This window comes from Epinephelus moara, chromosome 5 (genome assembly GCF_006386435.1).
Source record: "Epinephelus moara isolate mb chromosome 5, YSFRI_EMoa_1.0, whole genome shotgun sequence".
Classification (NCBI taxonomy): domain Eukaryota; kingdom Metazoa; phylum Chordata; class Actinopteri; order Perciformes; family Serranidae; genus Epinephelus; species Epinephelus moara.
In genome coordinates, this window is record NC_065510.1 from 38,244,274 (window position 1) to 38,256,061 (window position 11,788).

At 39.7% G+C, this 11,788-nt stretch overlaps 1 protein-coding gene across 6 annotated transcripts in view; it reads right to left on the minus strand.

Moving 5' to 3' along the window:
• Window positions 1–1,885: 1,885 nt before the first annotated feature.
• The window catches only part of palm3 (paralemmin 3), a 61,094-nt gene continuing 51,191 nt past the window's right edge, over window positions 1,886–11,788 (minus strand). For 5 of the 6 annotated variants that reach the window (XM_050043636.1, XM_050043638.1, XM_050043635.1 and 2 more), the window contains 3 exons: window positions 10,160–10,190; window positions 9,348–9,401; window positions 1,886–7,719 (listed from right to left, as the gene is read on the minus strand). In XM_050043636.1, coding sequence (XP_049899593.1) covers window positions 6,665–7,719; window positions 9,348–9,401; window positions 10,160–10,190 — 1,140 coding nt within the window. In that variant the 3' untranslated portion in view covers window positions 1,886–6,664. The remainder of the gene's footprint in view (window positions 7,720–9,347; window positions 9,402–10,159; window positions 10,191–11,788) is intronic. The other variant, XM_050043634.1, reaches the window with a different exon arrangement.

The window sequence follows — 11,788 nt, forward strand, 5'->3', positions numbered from 1 at the left end:
GTGGAAAGGAATAAAAAAAAATATTAAAAACTTACCTCGACTTTGTTTGGCACACCAAGTTAGTGTAGATTAGTACAGACTAGAAGAAGATTAGAAGGATTTGACTTTAAACCTGTCTGGCAAAATGTGCTTTTCCAGTATTCATTATTGCTTATTCCCACAGTGAGACTGAAAGTGTGCTGAATTCATAATACACATTTAATTTATTATTTACACCCATGCCTTGCCTAATGTGATATTTTATTCATTTATTTCCATTTATTAGTTAGTTATTGGTCCCAGTTTAGCCAACTTGGCTAATTTTTAGTCATGAAATACATCAAAACAGGAACGGCAATACTGTACATAAAACAACACATTACATAAGATATATAACATAAAATACTTTAAAAACAGGGACAACAATACATAAAACGTGAAAACAAAGCACACTTCAAATTCCAAATAAGTTACAGAGTGTAGTCACACACTTGATTGTCTTGTAGCCAGGATTGTAAATGAACAATATGTGTCACAGTTTCTGGTAAGTGTTGGCAGACTGTTCCATGTGAGCTGCTCTCACTGAGAGAGCTGACTGTCCGAAGGCAGTCCTCCTCATAGGTATTACACAATCCCCTCTTGCCACAGATCTAACGTATCTATCATCAGTTGTTTTCTGCTTTATTAAGCACTTAGGGGGGGACTAGTGTCTGTAACTCAGATGAGATTGTCTCAGCTCAGTCAGTGATGATTTCTTATGCAGCACTAATGGTGATGGACATAGGTGTAGAATTCAGGGGGGATGCAGAGGATATGTCCCTCTCAATATTTAAAACATGTGCATTTGTGCCCTCCAAATAAAAGCATGAAGGACCAGAGGACTTTGATTTAGATAAGATTAAAGACATTTACACTGTTACACCCAGGACACCTGGTGGTTTAGTGGATGGGGGCAGAGCAGGGGCCCCATTGCCAAGGCAGTGTCCCTGCTGCAGCAGCCATGCGTTCAGTTCATGGGTTCCTGTTCCCCCTTCAAACCCAGACTGTCCTATCTAATAAAGACCTGCTCAGTTGCTGCTTGGATTTTGACAGTTGTCTATTACTGTACGGGTGCTCAGAGTGGCCAAAAAGCACCAAAAAAGATCTGTATTTCAGCAATGCTTTTTATCATGTGCAATACAATGTTGTTTTTGCGCGTTATATAAAATCCAGTTATAATAAAATTTGAAGTTTATCTACTGTACTGTGCTCCAAAGTTAAATTATCATCAAATAGCTTAATTATCTTTGACCTGCCTTTATACCTTTCCTTCATATGTTCACTGAAAGGATGACCTTGACTATAACCATACAAAGGTTCATATAGTTTTACAGAACAGTTTTATGAAGGTCAAATATTAAAGTCATATTAGAAATTTAATTTAAAAATCCTAAATAGGCTATAATTTTAAAGGATTCCTGTTCACAATGACCCCAACTATGAAAAGTCAGCACTGATGTTAAATTCATGAATTCCCCCTATTCATTTATCATAATCCACCTCCAATTTCATCAGACTGTGAATGTTTATGTTGTTGTCTTAATAGTACGATGATAAGGTTATGTTGTAAATTGGGATGGCATTTTAAAATGATGTTTCATGTGCCCCTTTTTAACTTTGAGCCCCTGGCCCTTTGAAGGTCTCTGCACAGGCCCGTGTGACAGTATCTGTTGACGTCTTTTGAAAACTGAACCTTTGATTAAGCTAAACTAAACAAGAAGACTGGTATGCTTATTGCCTGCACTTTGTTGTGGACCCTCATAAGGAGTAGGTGCTGTAAAGATTTGTAACACACTGCACAGATTAAATTTGAAATATCTAAGTAAATGCAATTATTAGTGAGTGAAGATGAAGCCAGACCTCTGGGGAAGATTGTAACTGAATTTATTTTCATCCACTTTTTTCCATTTGTTTACATCTGAGATGGTTGCATCAAGTTTATTTTCACAAGTAGTTTTATCATATCAAACATATCAATATGAGAGGAAACACACAGGAAGCAGATTGAAGATATGCAAATGCTCTTTTCTTGGTTACTGTAGCTCATAGATCAGCATGGAGGGGATGAACTGAGCATGGCTTAACAAGCATGAACATAATACTGTATGATAAAGAAATGTACTTCCAAGTAATATCTGAGCATCTCGTGATCACAGCAGGAAGGCTTTTCTGACTGTGCACTGTGAACAGATCTCACGTGTCAAAGTCTCTTAAGCCTTTGGATCCTCTGTTTTCCCCTCAATTTATGCGGTGGAACGTCGTGCACAAAGTTCCTTGGAAGGATCCATCACCAAAGGTTTAGGCATCTTCAGACACTCCGCCTGAGCTTTGAACTCGTCCAACTCCTTGTCATCCACCTCCCTCCTTTTGCTGAACAGGCACAATTCCTCTGACCTATAATTCGGTCCCTCAAAAGCCAAGCTCAGTATCACACAGTCTTGACAGGTCGTTTTGATGATGGTCCCATTGAAGCGAAAATACTCAGTCTTAAAAGAAAAGGTAGGGCCCTCTATTGAGACGTTACGGGAATCATAGTGACACCCATCACCGTAACGATTGGCTTGAGTGTACGTTGAGTTGTGGAAGTCAATAGTTATGCTGTCAATTGGTCTAAAAGGCTGTGGAGCTTCAATGATTTTCAGACTGTCCGCAACCAAAACCCATCTGCCCTCCAAGTGTTGAAGATCAACATGACCCCAAGGTTCAACCACGTCTTTACAGTCCAGAGGAGCTGAATGGCTCACAGACGTCAAGCAGAGGAGAGCGATGGCGCACACAGCAAACATGTCTCTGTATGTTGAAATCAAATGCCTGTGGATCTGGACTCACTGGCAATGCAGCTTCTGTCTGAAAGTGGAGCTGGTATAGTCTCTTGTTGGCCTTTATAGCTGACCCAAAAATCCAGTTTCACAATCCTGAGAGCAGACCTTTGCTCTCTTTGATAAGTCAAATAAAAATAATCTGAAGACTGTGATTCCTTATTATTTACCTTTTTCTAACTCGTCTTACATGTAATATTGTAATGAGATTACTCCAAGACAGATAATGTACATAGCAGGCAATAAAACTTATCTTATTGGCTTACATTGAGAACTACAACTTCACTACATACACTCTGTTTGTTGAAATCACTAGGGCTATCAATCAATTCATTTTCAAATCAAAATTAATCGCAGAATTTCATGTTAATTGCGATTAATCATACTTTTAATTGCGTGTTTAAAATTCCATTATTTTGCATTTCAAAACATTTTGTAGTTCATATTAAAAAGGTGACGCCGTTCTTACCAGAGTGTTTTGTTTGGGAATCAAATGAATGCAATGAAAATTTTACTTTATGATATTCACTTTTACTTTAGTGTGGCCGAAGAGACAAAATAGCAGCAGGCAATTAACCCTCTAAGAGTCACATTGTAGTCACATGTAGACTCATTTTTGTCTTTTTTGGGGGGGACAGGAGATCTTTTAAGGAAGATAGCAGGTCAGCCGTATATGCTACAGAGAAGTGGTATATATCACCTAAAAGATGGAAACCAGAAGATTCATTTGAGATGTAGCTCAGCACAGTGTGCCAAGATTTTCTAGTCATAAATCTGTAATAGGTGTAATCATTGCATGCAAAAAAAGTACATAGTTTGTGCCCAAAACTGTATGGGACTAACATAAAGAGGACATGTCTGTGAAGGGGAGACTTGTGAGTACCCACAGAAACAGTTTTCACTCAGATATCTTAATAGCTTCCTGAAAACCTTCTTCGGTCTTCTAGTTTCATATACCAGTATCATCACTAGACTAGAAATAAAACCCAGTAATTTATAGCCTTTAAAAGATAGGTAGTGGTGAAAATCACAGCGTGCAATTAACCCAATTTTTATTTTATTATTATTATTTTTTTTAAAGCTTTCTGTTTGCACCTTAATCACATTGCGATAAGTTTCACAGTGAAAATCGTATCAGAAAGTTCCACTTACTCAACACCTGACACTGTTTTTGCAATGTTTGTTTATTGGCATCCCCATTAGTTGTCCTTTGCTGTTTAAACAGCGGAGGACAGTTTCTGGGAATGTTCAGTTTGTAGTGGAATGATTCAGCGATTCTGGGATCTGATTCTCCAGCCTTCGCCAACTCAACAGCCCAAACACTCGTATTATCTTTGCAACAGTACACACAATCTGCCCCCTTTGATTCATGCTTACAATTAAGACACAAATTGCTTGTACGAATGTGTCATCTGTGAATACAGACCGCAAATCTGGGTTTTGTGTTCACATAGTTTGTTAGAAATTGTATTATGAAGAACTGGGGAAAAAAAGTACTTTTACTTCACTCAAGAAAAGTATTGGTGATTTCAAAAGTCTGCTCAATAGAAGAAAATGTAATATATTTCTTGTTTATTTTTTAAAGGTCCAGTGTGTAGGATTTAGAGGGATATACAAAAAAAGATTTATTACAGTAGCCAAGAACGGACAAACTAAGCACTGGCTATAGTCAGGGCCATTCAAGTTTTTCCCAGCAGCCCCTATAGTTAGCAGCCACTCCACTATGAGCAGCATTAGAGACACAAGTTTCAGCTGGTTGCACACTTCAATCCTCACCACTAGATGCCACTAAATCCCCCTATATCTCACACACTCTCTCTTTTTTTTTTTTTTTTAAAGATATTTTTTGGGGCATTTTTGCCTTTAATGCACAGGACAGGTAGGTATGAAGGGGGGAGAGAGAGGGGGGGATGACATGCAACAAAGGGCCACGAACTGGATTCTGGACCCGGGCCGCTACAGCAACAGCCTTGTACATGGGGCGCCTGCTCTACCACTAAGCCACCGACGCCCCAATCTCACACACTCTCTTTGCATGCCAATACCCATACTACCATACTGTTTAGTAAGCTAGAAAAATGAGAAATGAGTATGTCCTGATTGTATGCATACTGCATGCAACAGTACATACTTTATGAGGGCAGCTGTAAAAGAAAAAGTTTGCGATTTGGAACGCACCCTGGATCTTTAATATATCAAAAGGTACTGGCTCCTCATACGGTGGTGCTCTGAAACCCCATGGCTGTTGGAGAGGATCAACTGGGAGCTCTCTGCTCAGCAGGACTTGTTTTCACAGTTATAGGGCACATTGCCGCATCCCTTTCCCCCCGGGACTCCGACTTTGGTTTGGTCCTTAAGATGGCTGTGCCGTTAGCCATGGAGCTACCACAGGGGCAGGTAGAGACACTGCTGGGACTCCAGGCAGCTTTGATAAGCTCCATGGACTTGCATAAGGGGAGGATTTTGAGAATTGTTGCAGGAAACACAAGGTACATCGTCTCATGAGTTCAGTCCCTGTAATCCTGCTCTTTCTGCAGCATGTCTTGTAGATAGATCTGGATAGTTCTCTTCTCATACCAGTTGCTTCCAACTCCTATTTTATCAAGTGTGTTAGAAGAGTATGTGACAGACAGCTGTCCTAAACCAGTTGTCGCTGGTTTAGGAATAAGAAATACATAACATTATGAAACAACTGGTTAAATATTATCCAGTGTGTTTGTTTTTGCATGACGCAATGATGTTGTCTTCGGGAAAATCTACAATTTCAGGGACAGAGATTCTGGATGGACACCAAGTACATTAATCAATGTATCACAAATGTCAGTTTAATCATTTAACCATTCATCAATCATTTCAAAGCTGACATCTCAGACACTCTCAATTCAACATCTGTCTGTGTTCAGTTTATACATCCATGCACAGATCTATGTCAGGAGCTCTGGAGCCCCTCTTTCAAAAAGCACATCTGGTAAAAATACAAAGTTCATACTTTCAGGTATTTTAAAATAATTTCTCTTTTAAACTGACAACGGCCCACAAAATATTCAGCAGAACATGCTGTTGTTTATAAATTAGACCGTTTCATACTATTAGTCTCGGTACTGTCAAAACCTGTATTATACAGTGAATAAAAATGTTCAGGTCCTATACATGGATTAAAAGAATCTCTAATAAAAGACCAAAATCAATAAAATAAATCAGCTTTAAAGTATTTAAATTAGAAGAATGCCCTCTCTGAACCTCTCTAGATCTTTGGACGTTGGATGTTATATGTAGATTAAGAAAATTACCCAATGAATTATACATGTAGATACAACACTTTACAATAATACATCTTCAGTCTGTTTTGTTGCTTAACTAACTCTAATTGGTGGGTTTATTATCTTATGCAGATTGGCTGGCTCATCTGCTAACCAGGAAAATTAAATCAAACTCAAACAGTTAAAAAAAAAACCCCCACACACACACACCTCCTGTTTTGGTCCACATTGTATGAGAAGAGAATTTAAAAGTTTAGTTCTGCATAGAGAGCTCTTCAAGGCACTTAAACACTGTCAAGTTCAGTCCATACCTCCCCCCGTCTTCATGTTGGAGAGAGCTCACTTCCGCTCAGAGTATTAAAACTCAAGAGTGGAATGAGGAAGTTTCAAGATGAATACAAGGAATGAGAGCAGAGAGTCAGGGAGGAAAGGGAAGTAGCTTGAGGACTGATTTGAAAAACGATGGGTGCATAAAACAAAGAGACGAGGGAAGGAGTGTGTTATGAATTGAAAAGCAGAGAGACAGACTGAAGAGGGAGAGAGGAAAGGAATGTACAGAGAGGGCAATTACATGACAGAGCAGCACTGGCAGGTTTTGTGTTTGGGTGCCTCAGTCTCCTTTCCCTGGTTAGCCCTGGTTGGGCTGTGTGTCTCTGTGCTGGCTGCTGCTGCTGCTGCTGCTGCTGCTGGTTCTGCTTGGGTGTCAGGGGCTTTGGCCTGCGACAGAAGGGGTTCCTGCTCCCCCGGCCTTGCCTCTGTCCTCTGGTTCTCCTGGGGTTCGGCCAGGGGCACCTCCTGGAACTGGCCAGGCAGAATGGCAGGCTCTTGGGCTTTTAATGCTGCTTCAGCTCCCTCTGCTGCAGTTTCACCCTCAGCCTCTAGCTCAGGGGTGAGACTGGAGGGTTGTGCCTCAGAGTAGACTGGCACTGAAGCCACTGTAGTGCCCTCTAGAGCACTGGCTGGGGACTGCACCTGCAAAGAGGTTGGGTCTTCAGATTCTTTATCCTGTCCTTCAGCTTCTGTCTCTCCATCTCCGTTTATCTTTACGCCACCCTGCATGTCTTCATCTCCAGTTTCTGGTTGCGCCTCTGCAGCGGGTTCAGTAGCCTCAATCTCTTCTTCTGGCTGTGTGAAGGTTTCTGGAGCTGCTTCTGCTTTTACTACCCCCTCCACAGCCTCCAGAACCTCCACTCCCTCTTGGCCTGCTTCTGGAATCAGCAGAGGGGTTTCCTCCGGCTGCGCTGTCTCCTGCTCATTTTCCTGGGGTGTAAGACCCTCAGGTACATCATCCCCTTCATCTGTGATGATCACTCGTTCTGCTCTCATCACCAGAGTCCCTTCCTCTTCTTCCTCCTCCTCCTCCTCCTCCTCCTCCTCCTCCTCCTCCTTATTAATGTTGACATTTGGAACCTGACCAGGCTCTGCCTCGGAAACACCCAGGCACAACCCAGGCTCCAGTTTCATGTTAATAACATCTTCAGACGCTACAACGGCTCCATTGGTGGTGGGCTGAGTGTCGTGATCGGTGTCCACTTCGATGTCTCCACCGCCATTGGTTAGTACAGCTGTGGTTTCTTCCAGTATTGCGCTTTGGCTAGTCTTCACTTCATCTTCAGCTGTTTCTGATGAAAACAGCAAAAAAATATCACTGTGAGCAAAAGAAGAGATATCTGTACAATTGCATGAATTAGAAAAGTTGGCGCTGAATTTAAATGATGTTGAATAAATTTGTAATCAATATGCCACACTGTCTTTAGCACTGATTTAGCTTTCATTATAGGTAGTGTAAATGTGAGACTTGATTGACATTAGAGGTTGCTTTTGCAGTTGCTTTGTCAGTGCTCAAAACAGGTGGCTTTATGTATTGTAATGCAGCTAACAAAAGGCTGTACCATCAATGAATCTTAATACATTTCATTCAGAAGCTAATAAAGGGCAGCACTGTTATAGCTACCTGCTATAAAGTGTATACTAATAAATGAGGGCTTCAATTTGTTACAATCACTGTAAGTGGATATTATACAGAAAAGAAAGAAAAGAAAGAAATGTTAAGTATTTTAAGCATTTTAATGAATGCTTTACCTACAAAATGACCATTTGAAAATCAATTAATCAATCATGCCATGTTACCTTGAATTTGTGAAGAAAACTTTGTTTTTCTTGTATTCCTCCACCGATGTATTGATTGATTAGGGAACACATTAATGGACAACACCACCATATCAAAAACATGCATTTACAAATGCATGCATTTTTGCCAAAAAAAATTAACCTTTGTGTTGTACATGTGTTTGAGAAGTACTGAGCATATGACTGGATAAATCAGACTTGGATTATACTGCACGAGTTGTGTGAGAGTTTGTTAACGGATGTTTTGATGTGGTTTTCCTTTCATTAAACACGGTCCCAAATCAAATAATTAATCAATATTTTGCCATTTTCCGTGGCGACATGTGAGTAAAACAAACTTTTGTGCACAAATTAAAGGTAACACACCATGACTATCTGACATACAAATGGTTGTTTTGTGGTTGAAGTATTCCTTTAGGGCTATGTCATGAGATATGAGAGACAATATTTGATGAAAAAGTTAGAAACAAGACGAAAGTGAGCAGGAGATAAACTGGCAACAGAATAAAGAACATACATTACATGCAAATATAGATTCTGCAGTATGAAGTTATAGACCCTGAATGATTTAATACAAATGGATGGGTCAATTTCCTTTTCAAAACTCTTTTGTCCCCTTAAGCAGCTTCAGTAGCTGTCCATGTCCCTGCTGCCCTCTAAAAATGCAAGTTAGGCATCTGAGTAGTATCTATTAGCATACATATATATGCAAGCCTTTTTCAACATGTGTAAATATTCATTGCAGCATGCATGAACTTTTTTGTGAAGTACAGGCATGTCCGTGCCACTTCTTCCTTTATAATGCAAATTTCTTAAGATGAGTACACACAATGCATACAGACAGGTATTTCTATAGGGGATTTCATAGTCTATAAGGGGTTGGGGTAGGATGGAGATTTCAGAAGAATAAACAAGAGGAAGAATGGAAAGGAAATTAGATGTTTTCAGGTTAAAAGTGAACAGAGCGATGTTGACATCAAAAAGAATATAGACGTGATTAATGTGTGCAGGATTTGTTTCTGGATAATTGGGGTTTGCAATCTGTGCATGAGCTTTATGAGAATTATTGTGGTGTATGTATGTGTGCATTTTATGACACGTGAGTCGACTCTGTACCCACCCAATCCTAGTGTGTTTTTTTCTCCGTTCTGCACAACAGCATCTAGGGCCATTTCTGAGGAAGAAAAAAAATGTATTCATTGCATGTAGCAGTAATTTTTTAGTTAGATGTGCAGTATAAAAATTATTAATCCATATGGATTTAGTGCACCATGGGGTACTGATTTCTTATAAAATTACACCATTTTACTGAAACTTTAAATCAAAATATTCAAAGATGAAACTGTTGCTGTACTACCAGGTCCACACTGAGGACAGAATTAAGCCAATCAACACACCTTTGCTTTTCTTGAATAACTTATCTTGTTATAACATCAACACACAGGTGCAACATTAGAAGATGGCAACAACCTAACTAAAAATGTGCTTTTTTTCATAATATAGTATCCAAGTTCTTTTCATTGCAAGCAAATAGATAAAAATGGGAAGGAGTCAAAGCATTTAACAAATGATCAATATGTACTAATGTAATTAAGTAAGAGCAGCATTAGAGGCACAGTTGTGATTGCAGCCAGAAAAACAGTGTATCTGCACTCAGTGGTTTTAACATGATGAAGTGTTGCAGGGTTGACATGTATTGGACAAAATACAGTGTGGATGGATGACAGCAATGCTTCGCTGCGCACTCTGTTACAGACTGAGCTTGTCAAATTGCTTGAAAATAGTCACGTTAACTCCTACACTGTGTGAAATTTGCATTGATTTATTGCTTTCTCTGGCAGAAAAAAACGCTAATGGATATGTGATTTTCTAAAATGTCCACTGTATTTTTAACATTTCTTTGCACCAAAAGGTTTATCTGATCCCACTTACCTGCTCCGGCCTCTGCCACTTTCACTGCCTCCTGTTGGGTAAGAGGGACAGTGGAGGGATTAAATTTACTGTGACTCAAACTGTGAAACTGTCTGTGTTGTGCTGCTCAAACCTCTGGTGTATTTTAAAGGGAATATAAAAAGACAACAAATGAACTGCAAATACCAGAGCATCACACAAGCTTTGAGAAAACAGTCACAATCCAGAATATTTGTCCTAATGTCATCTAAGTAAGTTTCTATCCTACACTCTCAACAGCACAGACAAGCACAGACTGTCAGGGTTCCTACAGCTTACAGCAAGTTAGATTTAAGACTTTCTGAGACTTTTTAATGCCACTCAAAATTAAATTTAAGACCGATTTTACAATAACCAATACTGAAGGAAAAAAAAAACATGAACCGACATCAGTTACTCAGGGCTGGGGACAATTTTGCCCAAATGCTTATTGTTAACATAAAACATGACTTTTTTTTTCGTGGACACGAGGGTAGAACAGAACTGGGAAATACCTGCCATTTGTTGGCAAGCTGTCTGTCATTTTTTTTATTTCACACTCTGCATGTGGGATTCCACTGCCTTGATTCCTGTCATGCCAAGTTTGAATTTTTTTTCTGTAGAATATAGTGAGGTTTGCATGCATTGCCTTGTATTGGTTTCAGCCCTACTGAGAAATCTTGGTTAAATAGCCAATTTTGGTTGAATCTGCACTTCCCCATGCCATCTAGGGTGAGAATTTGTGTTTCTTAAGATGGCTATGGCATTATCCACCTAACTCTCCCTAGTACTCATTGCCTTCGTTGGTTGGATTGGTTAGGTTTAGGCAAGAGGAGTGGGATTGCTTGGGGTTAGGGTAAGAATGTCAGGGTAAACCAAGTAGGGCAGGTTATGCCTTCGCCATGCTTGGAAACATAAATTCATGTCCAGGGTACAGTGACATCTAGCTAGCAGACAGTGGATCCTCTGCTGAGTATCCTGGCCAAAAAACTGTGTTGTTGGTTCACCTATGCTTATCTGCATGATCTGCATAATCTAATGGTGAGGTTGGAGATTGCAACCAACTAAAACTTGTCCCTCCTGCCAAGTATGTAGGAAAACTACTGTGGCTGACATGAAAACACAAATGGCCCTATCTAGAGCCTGTGTTTGGTTTGTCTGTTCTGAACTAATGTAGAAACAACATGGTGAGCTCTGTAGTAGAGGATCTGCCCCGTATGTGGATATAAACTGCTCACTCTAAGGTGTCAAAAACACAAGTCTTGTTTTCAAGAGGTTATGAACTATAGAAAACATTTTTATTATATTATATTTAATTTCTGCCAATACATCTCCCTAACGATTTTACACTGGACATTTATTGCGTCCACTGTGGACTCTCAGTTGAATGACAATGATGATTTTAATTGTTAAATGACCATCACATTCTGCCTAGTCGTAATATTGCGAAAATTAGGCCTATCCTGACCCGAAAAGATGCAGAAAAATTGGTCCACACTTTTGTTACCTCAAGGCTGGATTACTGTAACTCTCTATTATCAGGTAGCTCTAGTAAGTCCTTAAAAACTCTCCAGCTAATTCAGAATGCAGCAGCACGTGTACTAACAGGAACTAAGAAACATGATCATATTT